The 22,721-nt window shown below is 42.8% G+C and overlaps 1 protein-coding gene and 1 pseudogene across 3 annotated transcripts in view; one reads left to right on the top strand and one right to left on the bottom strand.

The window, feature by feature from the left end:
* kcnq2b (potassium voltage-gated channel, KQT-like subfamily, member 2b) overlaps positions 1-21,938 on the bottom strand; it is a 33,971-nt gene extending 12,033 nt beyond the window's left edge. The window contains exons 1-15 of one of the 3 annotated variants that reach the window (XM_078249542.1): positions 21,494-21,938; positions 20,200-20,350; positions 18,878-18,968; positions 16,392-16,518; positions 15,488-15,663; positions 12,063-12,188; positions 11,387-11,497; positions 11,207-11,302; positions 10,427-10,521; positions 10,257-10,325; positions 10,025-10,054; positions 4,982-5,061; positions 3,336-3,542; positions 3,044-3,091; positions 2,576-2,684 (exon numbers count right to left, since the gene is read on the bottom strand). In XM_078249542.1, the coding sequence (XP_078105668.1) occupies positions 2,576-2,684; positions 3,044-3,091; positions 3,336-3,542; positions 4,982-5,061; positions 10,025-10,054; positions 10,257-10,325; positions 10,427-10,521; positions 11,207-11,302; positions 11,387-11,497; positions 12,063-12,188; positions 15,488-15,663; positions 16,392-16,518; positions 18,878-18,968; positions 20,200-20,350; positions 21,494-21,626 (1,649 nt within the window). In that variant the 5' untranslated portion in view covers positions 21,627-21,938. Of the gene's footprint in view, positions 1-2,096; positions 2,685-3,043; positions 3,092-3,335; positions 3,543-4,981; positions 5,062-7,931; positions 9,873-10,024; positions 10,055-10,256; positions 10,329-10,426; positions 10,522-11,206; positions 11,303-11,386; positions 11,498-12,062; positions 12,189-15,487; positions 15,664-16,391; positions 16,519-18,877; positions 18,969-20,199; positions 20,351-21,493 lie in introns of those variants that run through there. The other 2 variants (XM_078249543.1, XM_078249541.1) reach the window with 2 other exon arrangements.
* Positions 6,795-9,387, top strand: LOC144517369 (nuclear factor 7, ovary-like; annotated as a pseudogene).
* Positions 21,939-22,721: the final 783 nt, after the last annotated feature.

Genomic DNA, 22,721 nt, shown 5'->3' with positions numbered 1-22,721 from the left:
ATCTGGACAGATGGAGGCATCTACCTATATCTTTGATAGCCCGTGTTAACTGCATAAAGATGAATCTGCTACCTAGGTGTCCTCTGTTCCAAACTCTTCCTATCCCTAGTAAGTTCTTTAAAAAATTAGAAAGCATGATATCTATTTTTTTATGGAGGGGAAAAGTGCCCAGAATTAAAATGAAAACTCTATACAACAATCCCAAGCAAGGTGGCTCCCGAACTTTGAACTATTCTACTGGGCGGCCCAGCTAAGAGCCATTTGGATTTGGCAGACGGAATAGGATAACCCCCCTGCTTGGAAGCAGATTCAGCAGTTCCATGCAACTGAGGTATCATTGGCTGGTAATCCCTTTATACGCTCATATTATGCTCTGAAAGCTGGCACAAGTAATCATTTTATAAACCACACCTCCAAATTGTTTTCCATTATACAATCCCGCCACAAATCATTTGGCAACCTCTATGAAAACAACATACTTAAACCTTTCGAACAGCTAAAAAGTGCCTTTAACCTCCCTGGAACACACTTTTTTAAATACCTGCAGATCAGACACTTCATTAGTTCACAGAAGAATAAGCACTTAACGTCTTCTGCCTCTCCCCCAACTGACATCATCTTAAAAGACATCCAAACCTAAGGGGCTTTGTGTCCCTAACCTACGGTAGAATGTTGGATCTTTTGGCAAATAATGTGTTAAAATCCTGGGTCACATGGGAACAGGATCTGGATTACACCTTTAGGGATAGTAACTGGGAGGCAATATGTGCAGAAGCCCAAAACTTCTCCTACAACAGCCGCCATAAGCGCTTACAGCTTAATCTTATCCATCGTATTTATTACACACCAGAAAGACTTCATAGAATGAACAGTGCTATCTCAGAAACCTGCCCTAGGTGCAAGACAGACACAGGCAACCTGATGCACATGTTTGGAGCTGTACAAAACTAACACACTATTGGGGCTCCATTTTGGATATACTTAAAAAGGTCATAGAAGTCGAAATTCCTCATTCGCAAAGACTTGTTTTGTTAGGGGACACAACAGCTCTGCCAGCTGATAGGAGGAAAAATATACGCTTCATCAAACTAGCCTTGATCGCTGGAAACAAGTGCATTGCTATCATGTGGAAAAGCGAACTTCCCCCTCCTATCTCCTTATGGTTGAAGGAGGTTACCTCTTATATGGCCTCAGAAAAAATTATGTTTAATCTCAAAAAGAAACCTCATCTATTTATAAATTGCTGGAAGGACTTTAGGCAGTACCTTAATAATGCGCTCCAGCATGCTGGGCAGCCTATTCCATTGGTGTTACAATAGGCAAGGAAGTAACTCACTTTACCCTGCTACTATTGATGCCTTAGCTCCCTGACTTTGCTGTGCTCGACTGGAATTCCTAGGGTTTTTTTGGGTTTTTTTTTTTTCTCTTGCCTTGTAACGGCATTATCATTGTTACTAGTAATACTACTGTCATTACTTATAATTATTACTATTTGTTTGGGTGTTGAGTTATAACTGCAATTGCCATTACTACTCTGTCTTTATTTCCTTTCCTGAGCAATGCAGGGTTGGGTTTTGGGGGTTAAAATATGTTAAAATGACATGGTCTTTTGTTACACCCTTGTGTTATCACTTCTTTTATAAATTTATATAGTGGTCATTTTTTATGACTTTATATATTCATTTATACCTTGTGTTGCCTCAGCAAAGCTGAAAACATCACCAAGGACAACTCCCACCCTGTCTCTGAGCTGTTTGACCTGCTGCCCTCAGGGAGGAGCTACAGGTGCATCAGAACAAGGACCGAAACAGATTCAAGAACAGTTTCTTCCCAAAAGCCATAACCACTTTGAACTCACACATGCACTGACTTCACAGTCTAACCTCTAACCCCCAACCCCTGGACTCTCTTCTACCGACCTACTGTGCAATATTTAATATTTAATACTTTCGATAATATTGATGATACTGTGCAATTTCTGTATACCGTGCAATAGCATTACTCCACACTGCATATCACACTGTATATAAAACCATACTTATTTTTTTATTTATTTTTTTATATATGTATATGTCTTAGAACTGTGCAACTTACCACCACCCCCTCTTTTTTTGCAGTACTTATTTTATCTCATGTTACATTTCTTTTACGAACATGTTGGCACTGGAAAAAGGAGTTGCTTTTAATCTCGTTGTACATGTGTATAGTGACAATAAAAGGCCTTCTATTCTATGACTTTTTATGACTTTTCTACATACTATACTATGACTTTTTATGACTTTTCAATGTACAACAATAATAATAATAATAATAATAATAACAGACAACAGAAAACAGCAACAACAGAAACTATGAAGCTAACTGGAGGTCAGACTGACTGGTCTTACCCAACAGCTGATGGTAACCTTTGAGCCTGTGGTGAGCACAAATAAAAGAAAAAAACAAAAACAAAAATAACATGAATAAAAAGCAGAATGAGTTCAGTGAATAATAACGGCAAATAAACAATGAGTAAAGCGATGAATGACAAGCAGATAAACTGATAAAAGAAATGATGTTGGTAGACGGTTGGTACCAGATGGCCCTGATGGTGACCTTTAACCCCGGGGTCAGATCCTGTGGGACGAACTCGCAGTGGCAGCTCTTGTTGTCATCAGCCATGTCTTCTCCTGGCAGGCTGGCGTCTGAAACAACAACATTGCAGTGTGTGTGAAACATTGAGCTGCACCTGGATGAAACATATTAACTTATTACCTGATTATGGCTGCATTACCCGGGACGGTGTGACTTACTCCTACTGTAAAGTGTCCTGAAATAACATCTGTAATGATTTGACACTATAAATAAAGGTGAATTGAAGTCCAGTGACCTTCTGTGCTGAAACATTACGTCCCAGTTTGTGGTAATTTGATTGAACACAACTTTATTCAGCAATATGCTCCACACGAGGACTATGTCAAATAAAACGTGCGCGTGCGTGCGTGCATGATTGTTTGCTTGTGTGCGTGTCTGCCTGCTTGTGTGCGTGCGTGTGTGCGCTGACCTGGGGAGCTCTTCTGTCTGAACTCTTCGTCCTGCATCTCTATCAGCACTGCAGGAGGAGAGAGGAGACAAACCTTCATCAGAGGAAGATCATACTCTACTCATCATCACTATATCATCTAAGGGCTAAATCCAGTCAGCGAGCTCGCTCTTTGGGGCACGGTATTCTAATGTGATCCATCTATTCATCAGATCAACCTCAGTTTGTTAATGATGAATCCTCCAGGCTCGCTAAAGCTATTGTTAGGGTCCTGGAGGAGTTTTGATTGTTGTGCAGTTTTGCAGATTGTTACCTTCAGAGTTTTGGCGGGAGGCAGCTCCTCGGATCCTGAAGGCCTGTCGGGTTCTGCTACGTTCTCCGAAGCTCCAGCTCTTTGGAACCTTGCTGGGACTGTCCTCCAGACTGGGCTCCAAGCTGGGGGACCGTCGCAGCGCCTGGACGCTCCCCAGGACTCCAGGACCCACACCAGGAGTACCACCGGATCCAACGGTGGGAGTCCCTGGAGACAGAAAGTAGGGAAGCAAAGAAGGAGGTCAATAATGGGACACACCAGATTCTGGTTTATTGTCCTGTAGTCTGGATCAATGGAATCAAATTTCCTGTCCACTCTGTGTGTTTCCGTTTTCAAAACCCCTTCCCTATGAGGAACAACAACATACTTCAAGCTAGCAAGCTACTTTCTTTCTTTAAACCAATCACAGCTTTCCATGGCGGCGCAAAGCCAAGGATACAGCGACGGGGTCCCATGCAGAATAAATATCGCAGATAGTGGAAGGGAAGGAGAAGGACATGCAAGTCTTGATCCCAGGACTGTACAGTACATCCAGTAAACAAGCTCAAGTCTATACAAACCAAACTAAACAACTTGCTGTGACTGTCCTGTCTGTTCATTCAGTCCAGTAGGCCCACAAATGTTACTGACCGTGGAAAACAAAAGATATGTGACAGACTGTCTTTACTTTCTCAACAGAGAACCAAACCACCTCAAATAAACTAAACGGAAACTAAACTTCAACACCACAGGAAACACATGATCAGTGGTGGAATGTAACTAAGTACATTTACTCCCGTACTATATTTCAGTCCAAAGGTTGAGGTACTTGTACTTTACTTGAGGCTTTTCTTTTCATGCCACTTTCTACTTCTACTTCGCTACATTTCAGAGAAATATTGTACTTTTTACTCCACTACATTCATCTGTTCCAGCTTTAGTTACTAGTTACTTTAGTTACTCCACTACATTCATCTGTTCCAGCTTTAGTTACTAGTTACTTTAGTTACTCCACTACATTCATCTGTTCCAGCTTTAGTTACTAGTTACTTTAGTTACTCAGCTACATTCATCTGTTCCAGCTTTAGTTACTAGTTACTTTAGTTACTCCACTACATTCATCTGTTCCAGCTTTAGTTACTAGTTACTCTAGTTACTAGTTACTTTAGTTACTCGGCTACATTCATCTGTTCCAGCTTTAGTTACTAGTTACTTTAGTTACTCCACTACATTCATCTGTTCCAGCTTTAGTTACTAGTTACTCTAGTTACTCCACTACATTCATCTGTTCCAGCTTTAGTTACTAGTTACTTTAGTTACTAGTTACTTTACACATTAAGATTCCTGACCACTAAACACATGTAGTTTATAAATCTGATGTTTTATTCTAAAGTAAACTAGCCAACAATATAACGACTACAAGTCCAGCTGAGAGGCTCAGACCATTAAACACACAACTGGTTGGATCCTTTACACACACTACAATGTTTTAATACTTTAACTACATTCTCCCGATGATACTTACACACTTTTACTGTAACAGAGTATTTATACAGTGTGGTATTAGTACTTTTACTGAAGTAAAGGATCTGAATACTTCTTCCACTGCTACAGAAGACAATAATCTGATAGTTCTTTGTGACAACATTTAGAAACAGAAGGCCCACCATGCTGAGGGGAACCTTTCCCTTTGGTTCCTGAACTCCGGGGAGACGAGAAGACCCTCTCCTTCAGACTGACCTTCTGACTGCAGGGACAACAGACACACACATTTATTTAAAACCAAGCTTTTTCGAAATATTAGGTAACACCTAACCTTTCAAAAAAGCTTGATTAAAAAAAAAAAAAAAAGTTAATATGCAATGTGGAAACACAAAGCCTGTGTAAAAGGGTAACTACCGTTTTTTTCCCCATGCATTTGTGTCTTATAGACTGATGGGACCAAACATCTTTGAATTTGGTCCAGTATTGAGCGAGATCACAAGCCGGCCCGAACCGAGCTACAATGTAACCTAATGGGGCAATTGTAAAGCCTTGCTTCTTGTCCAATAAACGTGAACGGGGCCCAGCTTGAAAAGAAACTGGTAGTTACCCTTTAACCATTTCAGAGAACAGTCGGGAAGCAAAAGTTAATGCTTACCTCGATGTTCAACTGTACATTTACTACAACTAGACAACTTTACAATCAGTACCAAACCGTCCGAGGATATGGGTGGTATGTCCCCCCCCCCTCCAAACCCTCCGAGTTTCTGATGGGGACTAAAGAAATGATTAATCAGTGTGGAATGAAACTCAACCTGACAAACTAGAATGATGAACACATGACTCATCTGACCTGAGATGAACAAGGAAACAGCTTGTTATTCTGCCTCACACAACAAGACACACCTTCGGACCAACACTTCCACTGAGAGAGGACATCTACAGGAGGGAGAACTGGGAATACTGGGACACTACCACTTCTACTGAGAGAGGACATCTACAGGAGGGAGTACTGGGAATAATGGGACATGACCACTTCCACTGAGAGAGGACATCTACAGGAGGGAGTACTGGGAATACTGGGACACTACCACTTCCACTGAGAGAGGACATCTACAGGAGGGAGTACTGGGAATACTGGGACACTACCACTTCTACTGAGAGAGGACATCTACAGGAGGGAGTACTGGGAAACGACCACTTCCACTGAGAGAGGACATCTACAGGAGGGAGTACTGGGAATACTGGGACACTACCACTTCTACTGAGAGAGGACATCTACAGGAGAGAGTACTGGGAATACTGGGACACTACCACTTCTACTGAGAGAGGACATCTACAGGAGGGAGTACTGGGAATACTGGGACACTACCACTTCAACCAGATGCTGAATCCACAAACTGAACCAGAGATTTACAAGAACAAAGACTCAATGTGAACGTAAGTTTCAGGGAGTGGCTGAGCTGTCTGTCTGATATCTTTTATTTTTACTCCTCCACTACATTAAAACTTATTTTGAACATAAACATATCTGTTGCATCAGTCTACATATCCAGCATCACGACTCAGGAATGAGACACACCCCTGTGTTACAGGTGAAGCAACATTTAGCAGAAGAGGCGTGACAGAGCTCCACCCCTCACCTGACTCACCTGAGACAAACCAGGAAACAGTTTGTTCTTCGTCCTCTGCTTCTCATCATAGTCATCAGATTCATCTACCAACCCTTAGAGAGCTAGCTCAGGTTTGCCTTGCACCAGCTCTTAATTATGCTGATATAGTTTTAGACTGCCGGGGGACTTCTTTTGACACACTGAGCTTCTTTCTCCTCTGTCTTTCCATCTGTGTGCATCCATGTCCCAGTAATGCTTGTTACTAACCAAGCTCTGGGGAGCTTATTCCCCGGAGTCCTTATGTTTTCTCGCCTCGCAGTTTTACCTGGATTAGGGTGGCACCTTAATCACGGTTGCAGCTGTCGCCGTGGTCCTGCTCTGCGCCATGCTATGCCGTGCAACACCCTGCGATGCCCTGCAACACCCTGCAATGCCCTGCAACACCCTGCAACACCCTTCAACGACCTGCTATGCCCTGCAGTGCGATGCAACGCCCTGCTACACCCTGATATGCTTTGCTACGCCCTGCTATGCCCTGCTTCGCCCTGATATACCCCGATATACCATGCTACGCCCTGATATGCCCTGCTACACCCTGATATGCACTGCTATGCCCTGATATGCACTGCTACACCCTGATATGCACTGCTATGCCCTGATATGCACTGCTACACCCTGATATGCCTGGAAATTAGATTAGATTAGATTAGATTCAACTTTATTGTCATTGTGCAGAGTACAAGTACAAAGACAACAAAATGCATTTTGCGTCTAACCAGAAGTGCAAAAAGAGCAGAAAAGTGCAATGCGATATACAAAGTATAGACAGGTATAGACAGGTGGTGCCCTGCAACGCCCTGCTGGTCCGAGGTTTCTGCCTAAAATGCACTAAATGCTTGCTCTGGGGTGAATTGTTGGGTCTTTTGTAAATTATAGAGTGTGGTCTAGACCTACTCTATCTGTAAAGTGTCTTGATATAACTCTTGTTATGATTTGATACTATAAATACAATTTAATTGAACTGAATTAAAGAGAGAGACAGACTGAAAAACAGAGGATCAGATTCACCTTCAGACCAAACTACCAACTTCCTCTGAGTGATCTCTGCTGTCCGATCTGTCTTGAAGTCTTTAGAGGTCCTGTTCTTCTGTCATGTAGCCACAGCTTCTGTAAAGACTGTCTGCAGAGCTGGTGGACAGATAGACCGATCAGAGACTGTCCAGTTTGTAAGAGAAGATCTTCAAAGGATGAACCACCGTTAAACCGGGTGTTAAAGAACCTGTGTGAGTCCTTCTTACAGCAGAGAGATCAGAGAGTTTCAGAGACTCTCTGCAGTCTGCACTCTGAGAAACTCAAACTCTTCTGTCTGGACCATCAGCAGCCAGTTTGTCTCATTTGCAGAGATTCAGAAAAACACTCCAGCCACAGATTCAGACCCTGCAGACAGCTGCACGACAACACAAGAAGAAACTTTAGGAAACTTTGGAGCCCTTAAAGGAGAAGTTAAAGGTTTTTGAACAAGTTAAAGTGAAGTTTGATCAAACAGCAGAACACATAAAGGTTCAGGCCCGACGCACAGAGACACAGATTAAGGATCAGTTTAAGAAGCTCCACCAGTTTCTAGAAGAGGAAGAGGAGGTCAGGATGGCTGCACTGAGGGAAGAAGAGGAGCAGAAGAGTCAGAGGATGAAGGAGAAGATGAAGACTCTCAGCACAGAGATAGCAGCTCTTTCAGACACAGTCAGAGCCACAGAGGAGGATCTGAGAGCTGAAGACGTCTCATTCCTGATCAACTACAAGGCTGCAGTGGAAAGAGTCCAGCAGCGCCCCCTGCTGGATCATCCACAGCTGCTCTCAGGAGCTCTGATAGATGAGGCCAAACACCTGGGCAACCTGAGCTTCAACATCTGGAACAAGATGAAGGACATGGTCTCCTACACTCCTCTGGTTCTGGACCCAAACACTGCTGGTTCAAGGCTCATCCTGTCTGAAAATATGACCAGTGTGAGACGAGGAGAGTATAAGCAGCTTCCTGATAATCCAGAGAGGATTGATGATTACCCCTCTGTCCTAGGCTCTGAGGGCTTTAACTCAGGGACTCACAGCTGGGATGTTGAGGTTGGAGACAGTACAGCCTGGATACTGGGTGTGTTAGCAGAGTCTGTCCAGAGGAAGGGAGACATAACATCTGGATTTTGTTGCTTAGGGTTCGATGAAGGTAAATACTCAGCATGGTCACCACCAGATCCAGTCACTGATCTCTTTGTGCAGAAGAAGCTCCGGAGGATCCGAGTGACTCTGGACTGGAACAGAGGAAAGCTGTCGTTCTCTGATCCTGATACTAACACACATATACACACCTTCACACACACTTTCACTGAGAGGATGTTTCCATTCATTGACACTGATGATAAAGTGAAGATATTACCAGTACAGGTCTGTGTGACTGTACAACAGGAATAGATTATTTTCGGGGTTTATCTAAAAAGATCAAACAGATAAAATAAGTAAATGTGGACCAGAAATCAGTTTGTGATTGACAGCAGCTTCAAATGGGTTTTGATTATAAATGATATCTTTAAAGTGGTTTCTGCTGGAAATCCTAAAAACTGTTAAACTTTATTGACTGTTTGTTAATCCATGGAACATTTAAACATTTTTAATCAACAACCATATATTAACAGAGAACTGCTGTTTGAATATTTTATGTTGATGAATCTTTTAGTCATTTATCTTCTGAATTAATATGTTCACAGTGAGCTGATTAACATCCTGTAACTTCAACACAGATTATAATTATAATAACACTGTTTATTCCAGATTATTGATTGTTGTTGGTGAAAGTTAATCTTACAGAAGGTTCTTTAGTTCATGTTGTCATTTAGGTAACACGTTATAATAATCATGTCAAAAAGAAATGATTACTGATTATTTGTTGACTAATATCTAAATAATGTTTATAAATGCTTTACAAAGTATTCATTAACAAGGAATTATAATCATTAACTGTATAATAATTTTCCAGATGTTTTAAAGGTTTACAAATCATTTGTTAATCATTAATAAATAATTAATACTACATCAGTACAGATATAGCAAAGTTCATTCAGGTCATTTGATCTGCACCAGAGTGTAATAAGCTTTCCCACCACCTCAAACAAAAAGGTATGAAAGTAACAGTTTGGGTTCAAATCAGACGTGACTTCACTTCCTGAAGGTTACCACGTGACGCAGAACATTTCATAGCTCCGTTCGTTCCCTAAAGTTAAAAAAACTCTCCGTTTCCTTTTCTTTTCTAACGAGACCTGAACCCTGGTCTCCTGGGTGAAAGTCCTGTGTTTGTTTACCCCCCCTCCCCAACCTGCCTCCTTACCAGGACATTTGGTGCTCTTATACTTCCTCACCTTACTTCCTGCTTTGCTCCTGTCAGAACTACTGCGGCCACTAGTAGAGGGCGCCGCCACTACAAACATAAATATAGGTCAGAATGATGCTGGAACTTATGGGGGAGTTTTTCAGGGAGAGGACAGTCTCCTCTCATCAGCTCTCGGACGATCTGTCTCGGACAAACCGATTCAGTCTGTCTTTAGTTAGTATCAGAGAGTGGACACTGACCTGGGGGACTGTTCAGGCTGGACATCCTTCCTGGAGACAGACAGACAGACAGGTTAGAGAGAGACAGACAGACAGACAGACAGACAGACAGACAGACAGACAGACAGACAGACAGGTTGTTATTGTTAACTACTGAATTAAGAAGAATTTTATGGATTCTAGTTGGACATTTTTCAGTTGTTTAAGAATCCTGCAGTCGTTGTCATAGCAGCACTTTGTAAACTTCTCAGACCTGAATGAGAGTCCTGATTTGTTCTTGAGGTTCCTCAGTAAATCCAGCTGATTGAGAGGAGGAATCAACCTGCTGACACAAAATGATTCATGATGACGTGTGCTGATATAATAATATCATAATCTAGAATGTAAAGCTTGTGTCTGTAGGTAGGACAGGTGTAGTCTCACCTGTACATGGGGACTGAGACAGTCCTCTCGTAATAGTCCCAGGTAGAATTCAGATCAGTTCGGCTCAGATTGGTGGCGTAAACCCTCCACGCCGCCTGTAGTGACAGACATGGTTGTTTCCATTGAAACAGGTGCTGACAGAGCAGGAAAGATCCACTTGACTCCGGGGATTTTCAAACTAAAAGCCCTACTCTGGAGATGTCAAACAGTTTAGTTTAAGTCTTTGACTTCGTCTAGACTGGATTTCTCTAATGATTTTTTAACATCACCTGATCTGCTCAGTCATTTTAATCTTTAATCTGTGTATGGATGGTTTTGGCTGAAAGATGACTCAGCAGATCCTGAAGGATGTACAGACAACTATCACTGGATTACTGCAATACTGAAGAAACTGTCAAAACAAGGTCTGCTGCTGGTTGGATGGCCAGATAATGTGATTCATCCAGACGTTTGATTTTTAGACGTATCTGGGACTTCCACAAGTGAGTGGTTATTTCAGACATGTTGATGATGGAAAGAAACGTTATTGGTTCCTGTAGCTTGATTAAACCCAAATGATCCCGATATGATCAGCAAATCAAACTCACACAATTAAAGCAAAGCGGATATTCGCTCCACCGGTGAGTATGCACCGTATGTCACACTGAATGAATAGGTTTCACTGTCTGTGTTCACATTTCATGTTTCATAAAGAGGCATATGTTCGTTTCAATGTGTCATGGGTTAGGATATTATGATTATTATATGATTATGAAGAAGAAGAGGGCAGTGTTGGGTCACCTGGATGAGTCCAGCTGCCGGGTTTCTTCTCTTCTCAAAGTGTTTCTGTCGGTGTTGCTCCTGAACCTTCAGGGCAAAACCAGAACCCAGGATCCCCTGAGAGACAGACAGGCAGAGAGACAGACAGGTTAGACAGACAGACAGGCAGAGAGACAGACAGGTAAAGATCAGGTGACTCACAGCGGGCAGAGCGAAGAAAGAAACTCCGATCAGAGTGAAGGTAGCAGCCAGCAGACGTCCGTTCCAGGTGATCGGGAATTTGTCTCCGTATCCGATGGTTGTCAAGGTGATCTGAAAAAGACAGACACAGACCAATCAGATTGCTACATAGATCTCTCTATCTAGAGATCTGTTACATAAACTGTCCAATAAAAACACAAAGCTTCACTTTACCTTCAACTCTGACACTAAACGTTATTTTATCGTCTGTTTCAAACTCTGCATCAGATCAGTTTGAAGGCATACACATTACCATGTGGCTGTTACACACATTACCGTGTGGCTGTTACACACATTCCCGTGTGGCTGTTACACACATTCCCGTGTGGCTGGCTGTTACACACATTCCCGTGTGGCTGGCTGTTACACACATTCCCGTGTGGCTGGCTGTTACACACATTCCCGTGTGGCTGTTACACACATTACCGCGTGGCTGGCTGTTACACACATTACCGTGTGGCTGTTACACACATTACCGTGGGACTGTTACACACATTACCGTGGGACTGTTACACACAGAGCATTCAGTGGCAATTACATCCCCTAACCCAACCTTTCACCAGGTTTACCTGTGTCTAGACACCTGTGTTAGTGTGTATTAGTGTGTGTTAGTGTGTGTTAGTGTGTTTTGTCTCACCAGTCCCCACCAGAGGGCGTCTGCATACGTCTCAAACTGTTCATTGTCCTCTTTTTCTGCCAAATAAACGAGGAAACTGGCCAGAATGAGACACAGGAAGCCGATATACCACGCAGTGATCAACTCCTGCTGAGACAGACAGACACACAGACGCACAGAGAGACATCATAATACAGTGAGACAGTCATGAACAGAGGTTAGAAGTTAAGGTTATCAATAATCCTATTTGATACATTCCCAGATCAATGGAAACCATCAGATGTCAGGAAGATGATACCAAAGAACAAAAACTGCTGACGCACTATTACAAACTGCTGATACAGTTTAAATACTGCTGACCCAGTGAAACACTGAGTGTGTTTACATGCAGTTTAAAAACCAGATTATATTCTGGTTAATGTTTCTCAGCCTCCATGTAAACACCTTCCCCCCAGTTTCTAAACTCAGAGTTCTCCTCTAGTTAACAGAGCTAATAACTCCGTTAGTAACAGGGGGATTCCTGCAGGTATTAACCTTAGTAACAGGGGTAAACTCTGGTTACGTGTCTGCAAATGCTCCGTAAGTTCTAACTGTCCCTCCCCACTCTGCTGCCCTGGTTTCTGACCCAGAAACAGATAGTTGGAAGCAACAGCTCCAAAAACAACAGCAACAACACGAGCTTTAAACCTTTAAACCCACGGCAGACTTCAACATGGTGACAATATGATACAACTTTATTGTCAGTTGAAATTCATTTTGCGTTCCCAAGCAGCTCCACTCAAGAGAAGAAATAAAAATTTAAATACACACAGTTAGACAACAATTACAAATATACAAATGCTGATAGAGAGTCTGACTTTTCTTGTGGATTGTTTGAAAAGAGCTTAGTGCAAACTTTGAGTTGATTGCATAATTTAGCTTGAAGTTTAGCAGATAGGCTGCTGTACAGCATGACACTGAATCAGTTATAAAACAGAGATAATCTGGCCGCTGGTTCCAAATGATCTACAGAGAAAGTAAAGTTGCTGCTTGGACCAATTCTATTCACCTTATATCTGCTTCCTCTAGGCAATATTATTAGAAACACTCCATTAACTTTCAATGTTATGCAGATGATACCCAATTATACCTATTAATTAAGCCAGACGAAACCAGTCAGTTAGTTAAACTTCAAGCATGCATTAAGGACATTAAATCCTGGATGACATACAATTTCCTGATGTTAAACTCAGACAAAACTGAAGTTATTGTGCTGGGCCCTAAACACCTCCAAACCGCCTTATCTAAAGATATAATTACTCTGGATGGTATTGCACTGGCCTCCAGCACTACTGTCAAAAACCTAGGAGTTATTTTTGATCAGGATATATCCTTTAATGCCCACTTAAAACAAATCTCAAGAACAGCTTCTTTTTTTCAGCTTCTTTTTAACCCTCTCCTCTTTGATAAAGCTTATAGTTAGGGAGTGAGGAGTTGCAGCGTTCGCCTAGACCGGCGGGGGAGGGTGTATAACTTCAGACCCAGCACCCCTTCTCTTCTCTGCTTCTCTTCATAGCTGCAGATTCATCTACCAACCCTTATAGAACTGGCTCAGGTTTGCCTCGGACCAGCTCTTAATTATGCTGATATAGTTTTAGACTGCCGGGGGACTTCCTTTGACACACCGAACTCTTCTTTCCTCTCTCTTTCCATCTGTGTGTATCCATGTCCCAGAAATGCTTGTTACTAATTTAGCTCTGGGAGAATTGTTGGGTCTTTGTAAATTATAGAGTGTGGTCTAGACCTACTCTATCTGTAAAGTGTCTTGAGATAACTTGTTATGATTTGATACTATAAATAAAATTGAACTGCTGTATCTATTTACTGTTTCTGGACGGATGAGGAGACTTTTTTTTTTCCAAGTTGTTGCAATTTTGACAAAGGTCAACCGGAGGAAAAGGCTTATTGCGACCAGTTGTACGATGGCAGACGGACGTAGAGTTACTACGTCACTCTTCCCACTCATGTTTATGGAGAGAACTAGCGGAATTCTGGGAAACATCGGACGTCATTTATTTGTTGATAGCAAGACAGTTTGTCTACTATTTAACAATTACAATAATTGATCTCTTTTATCTCTCATTAAATTGTTTTGAGTGTCGACAAAACAAGACATTTGAAGACGCCAGCTTGGACCCTAAGAACCCGTTTTATGTTTCATACATACTGTTAGATACAGCTAGATGTTAACATTAGATACAGCTAGATGCTATCATCTATGGTCACTTTCTTCTGACTGTAGCTTTGGTCCAGGAGAAGATGTCGTCAGGTGGTGTCCAACTATCATCGGATGTTTCGACCCTAAAACACAACGTCCTCCGGTTGGCAGGATAGCAATGGTGGCCAGTCACTGCCCATCTTCTCCTGGCTTCCATCTTAACTCCTCCCTCTTGTTTCAGAGCCAACAAGAGGCACTTTCTGCTGCCTATACTAACCTGCAAGCAGCTGTCTTCCTCTCCCTTCCTGCTTCTCCCAGAGCTATGAATGTCTTCCACAGCGACTGCACCGGGAAACCCCCACAGCCAGGCCCCCACCCTTTGTCTCTGGATTGCTGCATTACTTATTTTATTTATTTATTATATTAGGACAATGCATATTAATCAACATTTCTGTTAGCCAGAAGGCTAATTTTCAACTGTAGTCCTAGTTACCCAGCATGCATGTCTTTATGGTGGAGGAAACCGGAGCACCCAAAGGAAACCCACGCAGACGCAGAGAGAACACGCAAACTCCACACAGAAAGGCCCTGCCCAGACCGGGGATCAAACCCTGCAGCGCCAACTTGCTGTGAGGGAGAAGTGCTAACCACTGAGCCACAGTGGTTGCTTTCCTATCCGTCTTCCCACAGGACCGTAAGTTCAATCACGATAATCAAGGATATGTTTGCCTCCTCAGAACAAATGAACACATCACGCCTCAGGGATGTTTGGAAATCTGGGGAAAGTGTTTCCTCTCCAGGTCCACCCTCATCTCCGCTGATTGTGCAGCCTGAAGGCTTCCCCCCCTCCCTGACGAACTAGATGGATGGCCCTGGTCTCACGTAATTCTGTTGCTTTGTCCATCTCTCCTGCTCCAAGATGTCCACCAGTGCTTTAAAGACTTTGTCATGGGGCCATCTGTATCTTCCCTGGCTAAGAGCAGCCTTGCACCCTGCCAGTATGTGCGCCAACATGATCAAATAAATAAAATTGAATTCAATATGTTTTTTGTACTCATTGCACATTGGGTTGGGGTTAAACCATGTTGAAAGAGCCAGGCCTTGAACTGAAAATAATCTGCAAAATAATCTGCAAACTTATAAAGAATGAAAATGATTGTTAGTAAGAGACAGACGAACAGACGGACAGATGAACGGACGGACGGACAGGCGAACGGACGGACAGAAAGACAGGTATTTCCCAGGTTACCTTGCTGTGGGCGTAGACGACTGACCCCAGCAGCTTCCAGGTTCCTCCCCGCCGGTCCATCCGGATCATCCTCAGAATCTGAAGGAAGCGGAGCGACCTGATGGCTGAAGTGGCGAAGACATTTCCCTGAGTCCCTGCAGCCAACACTGAGATGGATGCTATCAGCACCATGATGTCTGCAGACAGACAGGCAGGTAGGCAGGTAGGCAGACAGATAGACAGACAGACAAACATACAAGCAGGCAGACAGACAGACAGACAGACAGGTGGTTAGAATGTCTCACATTCAACCGTTTGAAACATGCGTTTCTTATTAATAATTTGACTTCTATAGCACTTTTCAAACATTAAGCACAAAGTGCATTCACATTAAAAGATTTACAAACAATTAAAGAATCAGAAACTCATGTAACCCCCCCACTGACATACCAACATTAGAACATGGGAGCTAGGCATGGGCCGGTTACCGGTTTCAAGATATACCGTGGTCTGAAAAAGTCACAGTTTCAAAACAACTAAAGTTTTCTGTCATACCGTTCCTGCGGAATGAGCTGTTATGAGCTGATTTCTGACAGTAGTGCTGGAGGCCAGGGCAATGCCATCCAGAGTACCTTAGAGTTTAACATCAGGAAATTGAATGTCATCCAGGATTTTATGTCCTGCATGCATGTTTGAAGTTTAACTAACTGATTGGTTTCATCTGGCTTAAATGAAAGATATAACTGGGTATCATCTGCATAACAGGAATGTTGTCTAATAATATTGGAGAGTTATAAAAGGACTTATTAGAGCAAGCTGATCATAAGGAATTACAGTAGTCCAGCCTGAAATAAACCAACGCATGGACTAGTTTTCTGCATCTTTTTGAGAGTAAAGGAAGTGTTGTTAAAGTCATCAGACTCACCGATGACACAGAAAGGTTTTCTGGCGAATTTGAGTCTTCCTCTCCATCCTCTGTAGCGACAGCAGCAGCCTGCTGCCCAGATCCTCACCATGTACTCCACCCCGAACACCACGATGGTCACCACTTCCTGTTTCACAACGACAACAAGAAACCAACTGACATCACCCATTCATCTGCCCATTCCAGACAGAACAAAGTGTTTGTTGTTCAGCTGATGTGGCTCTTTGTTTCTGTTTGGATTTTGCTTTATTCTTTTTTTGTACCATTCCTCATTAGTTACAGTCAGGTCCATAAATATTGGGACATCGACACAATTCTAATCTTTTTGGCTCTATACACCACCACAATGGAGTTGAAATGAAACAAATAAGATGTGCTTTAACTGCAGACTTTCAGCTTTAATTTGAGGGTATTTACATCCAAATCAGGTGAACGGTGTAGGAATTACAAAAGTTTGTATATGTGCCTCCCACTTTCTAAGGGACCAAAAGTAATAGGACAATTGGCTGCTCAGCTGTTCCATGGCCAGGTGTGTGTTATTCCCTCATTATCCCATTTACAAGGAGCAGATAAAAGGTCCAGAGTTCATTTCAAGTGTGCTATTTGCATTTGGAATCTGTTGCTGTCAACTCTCAATATGAGATCCAAAGAGCTGTCACTATCAGTGAAGCAAGCCATCATTAGGCTAAAAAAATCTAAACAAACCCATCAGAGAGATAGCAAAAACATTAGGTGTGGCCAAATCAACTGTTTGGAACATTCTTAAAAAGAAAGAACGCACCGGTGAGCTCAGCAACACCAAAAGACCCGGAAGACCACGGAAAACAACTGTGGTGGATGACCGAAGAATACTTTCCCTGGTGAAGAAAAACACCATCACAACAGTTGGCCAGATCAAGAACACTCTCCAGGAGGTAGGTGTATGTGTGTCAAAGTCAACAATCAAGAAGACTTCACCAGAGTGAATACAGAGGGTTCACTACAAGATGTAAACCATTGGTGAGCCTCAAAAAACAGGAAGGCCAGATTAGAGTTTGCCAAACAACATCTAAAAAAGCCTTCACATTTCTGGAACAACATCCTATGGACGGATGAGACAAAGATCAACTTGTACCAGAGTGATGGGAAGAGAAGAGTATGGAGAAGGAAAGGAACTGCTCATGATCCAAAGCATACCACCTCATCAGTGAAGTATGGTGGTGGTAGTGTCATGGCGTGGGCATGTTTGGCTGCCAATGGAACTGGTTCTCTTGTATTTATTGATGATGTGACTGCTGACAAAAGCAGCAGGATGAATTCTGAAGTGTTTCGGGCAATATTATCTGCTCATATTCAGCCAAATGCTTCAGAACTCATTGGACGGCGCTTCACAGTGCAGATGGACAATGACCCGAAGCATACTGCGAAAGCAACCAAAGAGTTTTTTAAGGGAAAGAAGTGGAATGTTATGCAATGGCCAAGTCAATCACCTGACCTGAATCCGATTGAGCATGCATTTCACTTGCTGAAGACAAAACTGAAGGGAAAATGCCCCAAGAACAAGCAGGAACTGAAGACAGTTGCAGTAGAGGCCTGGCAGAGCATCACCAGGGATGAAACCCAGCGTCTGGTGATGTCTATGCCTTCCAGACTTCAGGCTGGAATTGAATGCAAAGGATTTGCAACCAAGTATTAAAAAGTGAAAGTTTGATTTATGATTGTTAATCTGTCCCATTACTTTTGGTCCCTTAAAAAGTGGGAGGCACATATACAAACTGTTGTAATTCCTACACCGTTCACCTGATTTGGATGTAAATACCCTCAAATTAAAGCTGAAAGTCTGCAGTTAAAGCACATCTTGTTCGTTTTATTTCAACTCCATTGTGGTGGTGTATAGAGCCAAAAAGATTAGAATTGTGTCGATGTCCCAATATTTATGGACCTGACTGTATATGTTTACCCCATCCTTGCTGGGTTTTTTTTGTATCTTGTTGGTAAAACTTTTTGATACGCTCCATAAATAATGTTGAAAGAAAACAGAACCAAGTGTGTGTGTGTGTGTGTGTGCTTGTTTTACTATATTCGTGGGGTCCAAAATCCTGGGAATACAGTATACTTTGTGGGGTCTGCACAGCCCAAAATGCTGGACCCCACAAGGTTAAAGGGCTGTTAAGACTTGGTTTTAGGATTAGGGTTAGAATTAGGTTATGGTTAGGATGAGGGTAAGGGTTAAGGTTAGGCATTTAGTTGTGATGGTTAAGATTAGGGTAATAGGTCAATGATGGGTCCCCACAAAGATAGTGAAACGTGCGTGTGTGTGTGTGCATGTGTGTGTGTGCGTGTTGAGTTTAAATGAAAAGCTGACTTGTGTGAAATCAAACGTACACAGAAAGTGATCAGGTCTAAAAATATCATCAAGCTACAGAAACTGAAACAAGTTCCTAAAAATATCCTAGCATTATATTTAGGGATGTGTTCAGCGTGCGACTCTCTGATCTGAGTTTTACCAGAATGTAGAGAGCGTCCTCCGAACTCTTCTCGTACTCTCTGATGGTGGAGAACACAGACAGAACCAGACAGGAGAACACCAGCAGAAACCTGAAACATTACAGAACCATATCAGACAGTTCTTCTCCAGGGTTAGGGTTATAATAACAGATCCTCCGGTTTAAACTGTCTGAGTGATCTGATATGGATGAAGAAAACCCAGAAATAGATCTTTGAATATCTGTCTTTTCACCATGGACGGAGACGTAAAAAGTCCTTTAAACTAACTGTTTGGGTCTCAGTTCTTAATGTAAACATGATAAAGATGTCTGAGAGTTGTTTACAGCGTTAGTTCTGACATCTCCCTAACCTGATGATATCCAATCAGAAATGGAATCGAGGGCAGTTGTTAGAGTGGGCGCCCATATATATATATATATATATATATATATATATATATATATATATATATATATATATATATATATAAAAATATACACATATACATATATAGAGGTTTACTGCTCGACGCAGCAGGCCTGGGTCCGACTCCGACCTGCGGCCCTTTGCTGCATGTTATTCCCCCCCCCCTCTCTCTCCCCTTTCATGTCTTCATCTGTCCTGTAAAAATAAACACTGGAAATGCCCAAAAAAATAATCTTGAAAGAAAAAAGAAATGGAATCGAATCGGGACCTTGTGAATCAAATAATTTAGGAAATCATTGGTGGTACCCAGCCCTACTCAACCACATTTCATCACAATCCATCCCATAATAGTTTAGATGTTTCAGTATGAACCACATTAGCACCCACAGAGCTGCTAGCATGGCAACACAACATTTAATCTGCGGTTTAAAGAATCATATTCTTAACTGGTAACAGAGGCAGACAGACTGACAGACTGACAGGCAGGCAGACAGGCAGACAGGCAGACAGGCAGACAGACAGACAGACAGACAGGCAGACAGGCAGGCAGGCAGACAGAGAGACAGGCAGGCAGGCAGGCAGACTGACAGACTGGCAGACTGGCAGACAGGCAGACAGGCAGACAGACAGACAGGCAGGCAGACAGGCAGACAGAGACAGAGAGACAAACAGACAGGCAGACAGAGACAGAGAGACAAACAGGCAGGCAGACAGACAGACAGACAGACAGGCAGACAGACAGACAGACAGAAAGACAGACAGAGAGACAGGCAGACAGACAGGCAGGCAGAGAGACAAGCAGGCAGAGAGACAAGCAGGCAGAAAGAGACAGGCAGGCACACAGACAAACAGACAGGCAGGCAGACAAACAGACAGGCAGGCAGACAGGCAGGCAGACAGACTTTTATTTATTTACACGTAGGCGTGGTAGATGAAAGCCCATCCTCGCGGTCTCTCCAAGACGTTGTACAGGAAGTTCTGCAATCGTCTGTAGACGGCGTTTCTCTTCGGAGGTTTCTTTACTCCGGAGACGCTGCTGCGCTGCCGCCGAGGACCCTCCTCCCCACCTGCAGACAGTTATTATTATTATTATCATCATCATCATCATCATCATCATCATCATTATTATTAAGGTCTTATTAAGACACAAGGACACAGGTGTCAAACTCCGTTCTCTTCGGGAAACAATATCCACCTTGTAGCTAGCGAGCTACACGCTGAAAATATCAAGTTATGAAGAAGATGTGGATGGTGCAATAAGTCAGGTCTGCTTGGTTCTTTAGGGAATGATTGGAAAGATTTATTACGAATATGTTAAATCATTTCCTCTCTAACTGGGAGGTTTTATAAAGAATATGTTAGATCATTTCCTCTCTAACTGGGAGGTTTTATAAAGAATATGTTAGATCATTTCCTCTCTAACTGGGAGGTTTTGGGACTGATTGGTGGGATTGCTGTGGACCAAGTACACACAGAGATACACTGGTAAGAGCCAATGAGGTTTAACCATGTATCAGCTCATTTAAATAGCTCACGTTACTGGATTGTGTCAACAGTTAACTTCATTTAATATTGGATGTGGAGTTTTCTTTTGCGGGGTGCAAATGTTCCACCAGAACCAGTTCCTTCCTGACACTATTTAGCAGAGACACCGTCACTGCATCTGGAGCTTAGAGACGCCCAGGACCATTGGGATTGGTTTAAAGAAATGTAAACAACCAAGAGAGTTTTTCTCCTATCCCAGAATGCATCTGTGGTGTAGCCTTTCCTTCTTCCACAGCGCTGTGGAGATACACGCCCACAAAAAACTCCTCCTTTAACCTCATTGGTCCAAATCTGTTTTAATCCGGGGATGTTTCCACTAGGGCTGCCAAATATACTTTTTTTTTTATCTTCATGGCACATCAACTGGCCGAATTAACACTTTGTGAAAGACACTGTTCAACAAAAGAAAGTTGAAAATGATTACCTTTCATTAGTTTTAAACTCAACAAGCAGTTTGTTGTATTTTATCAGAATACTAAAAACAGCCGAAGTGAGAACACTTTAATATTTGGTGTATCGTAACAAATTATATCGGTATCAAGATATTCAATGTAGCCTATCACAGATTTTCCTCTTATCCTGCAGCACAAATAATTTCCACACACACACACACACACACACACACACACACACACACACACACACACACACACACACACACACACCTGCTATGAGCAGGGCTCCATCCCTGGTGGACTCGCTCCCTGCGGCCTCCAGACCCACGAAGCCGACCTTCAGCTTCTTCTGGTCGGCCTGCGCTCCGGGGAACACCCCGCCGTTCCGGGACTTCTGCACCATGATGGAGAAACTGCACCGAGCCGCCGATCTATTGCCAGCCCGCAGACAGAGCGCTGCGGCCGGCCAGAGACTGCACCGAGCTGCTGATCTATTGCCAGCCCGCAGACAAAGCCACCGCGGCCGGCCAGAGACTGCACCGAGCCGCCAATCTACTGCCAGCCCGCAGACAGAGCGCCGAGGCCGGCCAGGCGCGGCGGAGGCATCGCTGCTGCGGAGTGGAGGAAGAGGAAAGAGAGGAGAGGAGGAAAATAAAACCCGCAGAGCGACAGACAGGCAGCAGATCTGCTGATCAGCAGCTTTTTCTTTCTCTCCTCACAAACACTGCCTGCACAAACAGGAAATGGAATGACGTAAATGATGATTATTGATCAGCTCACAGATAAAAAAAACAAACATTAATTAGATTGTCAATAAAGAAACAGGTGTGTGTGTGTGTGTGTGTGTGTATAACCTGAAGGTGGTAACCATGACAACCAGAGGAGAGGCAGGTACAATAAAAGTCAGATACAATATAATGTACGAGAGTTAATTATTGATATTATTTTAAACATTTGACTTTCCATATTTTATTAGTCTCTAAATCCAGTGAATCTCTGGTTTATTTGGTTCATCTGTTTGTCTCTGGATTCAGTCCCTTTTCAGCACTTTGAGTTGCATTTTGTTTAATTTGAAAGGTGCTGTTTAAATAAAGCTGTATTGATTGATCGAGAGAGCAACAAACATATTATAAACAAACTACACACATATAAAGAAAATATAGAAACAAAAATACACCAACTGTTGTCTGATCCTAATCAGTAAACAAAAGTAGAAAAAGTACCGGAGAGCGACAGTAGATCCTCCTGACAGCCAGAAGGTGGCAGTAAAGTGCAATCCCACTCCCCCCCCCTTTAAACTAACATTTTTATTTAGCCGCTCCCTGGTAGCTCACATGAGCAAATGCCCAGGCACTAAGGCTCAGTCCTTACTGCAGCGGCCAGGGTTCGAGTCCAACCTGGTGGCTCTTTGCTGCATATCATCCCCCTCTCTCATCCCTCTCCTGTCGAGTGAAGGCCAAAAATGCCCAAAAAACAATCTTTAAAATAAAGAAATGTT

This window comes from Sander vitreus, chromosome 4 (genome assembly GCF_031162955.1).
Source record: "Sander vitreus isolate 19-12246 chromosome 4, sanVit1, whole genome shotgun sequence".
In the NCBI taxonomy this organism is placed as follows: domain Eukaryota; kingdom Metazoa; phylum Chordata; class Actinopteri; order Perciformes; family Percidae; genus Sander; species Sander vitreus.
This window is presented reverse-complemented; position numbering and strand designations above follow the sequence as displayed.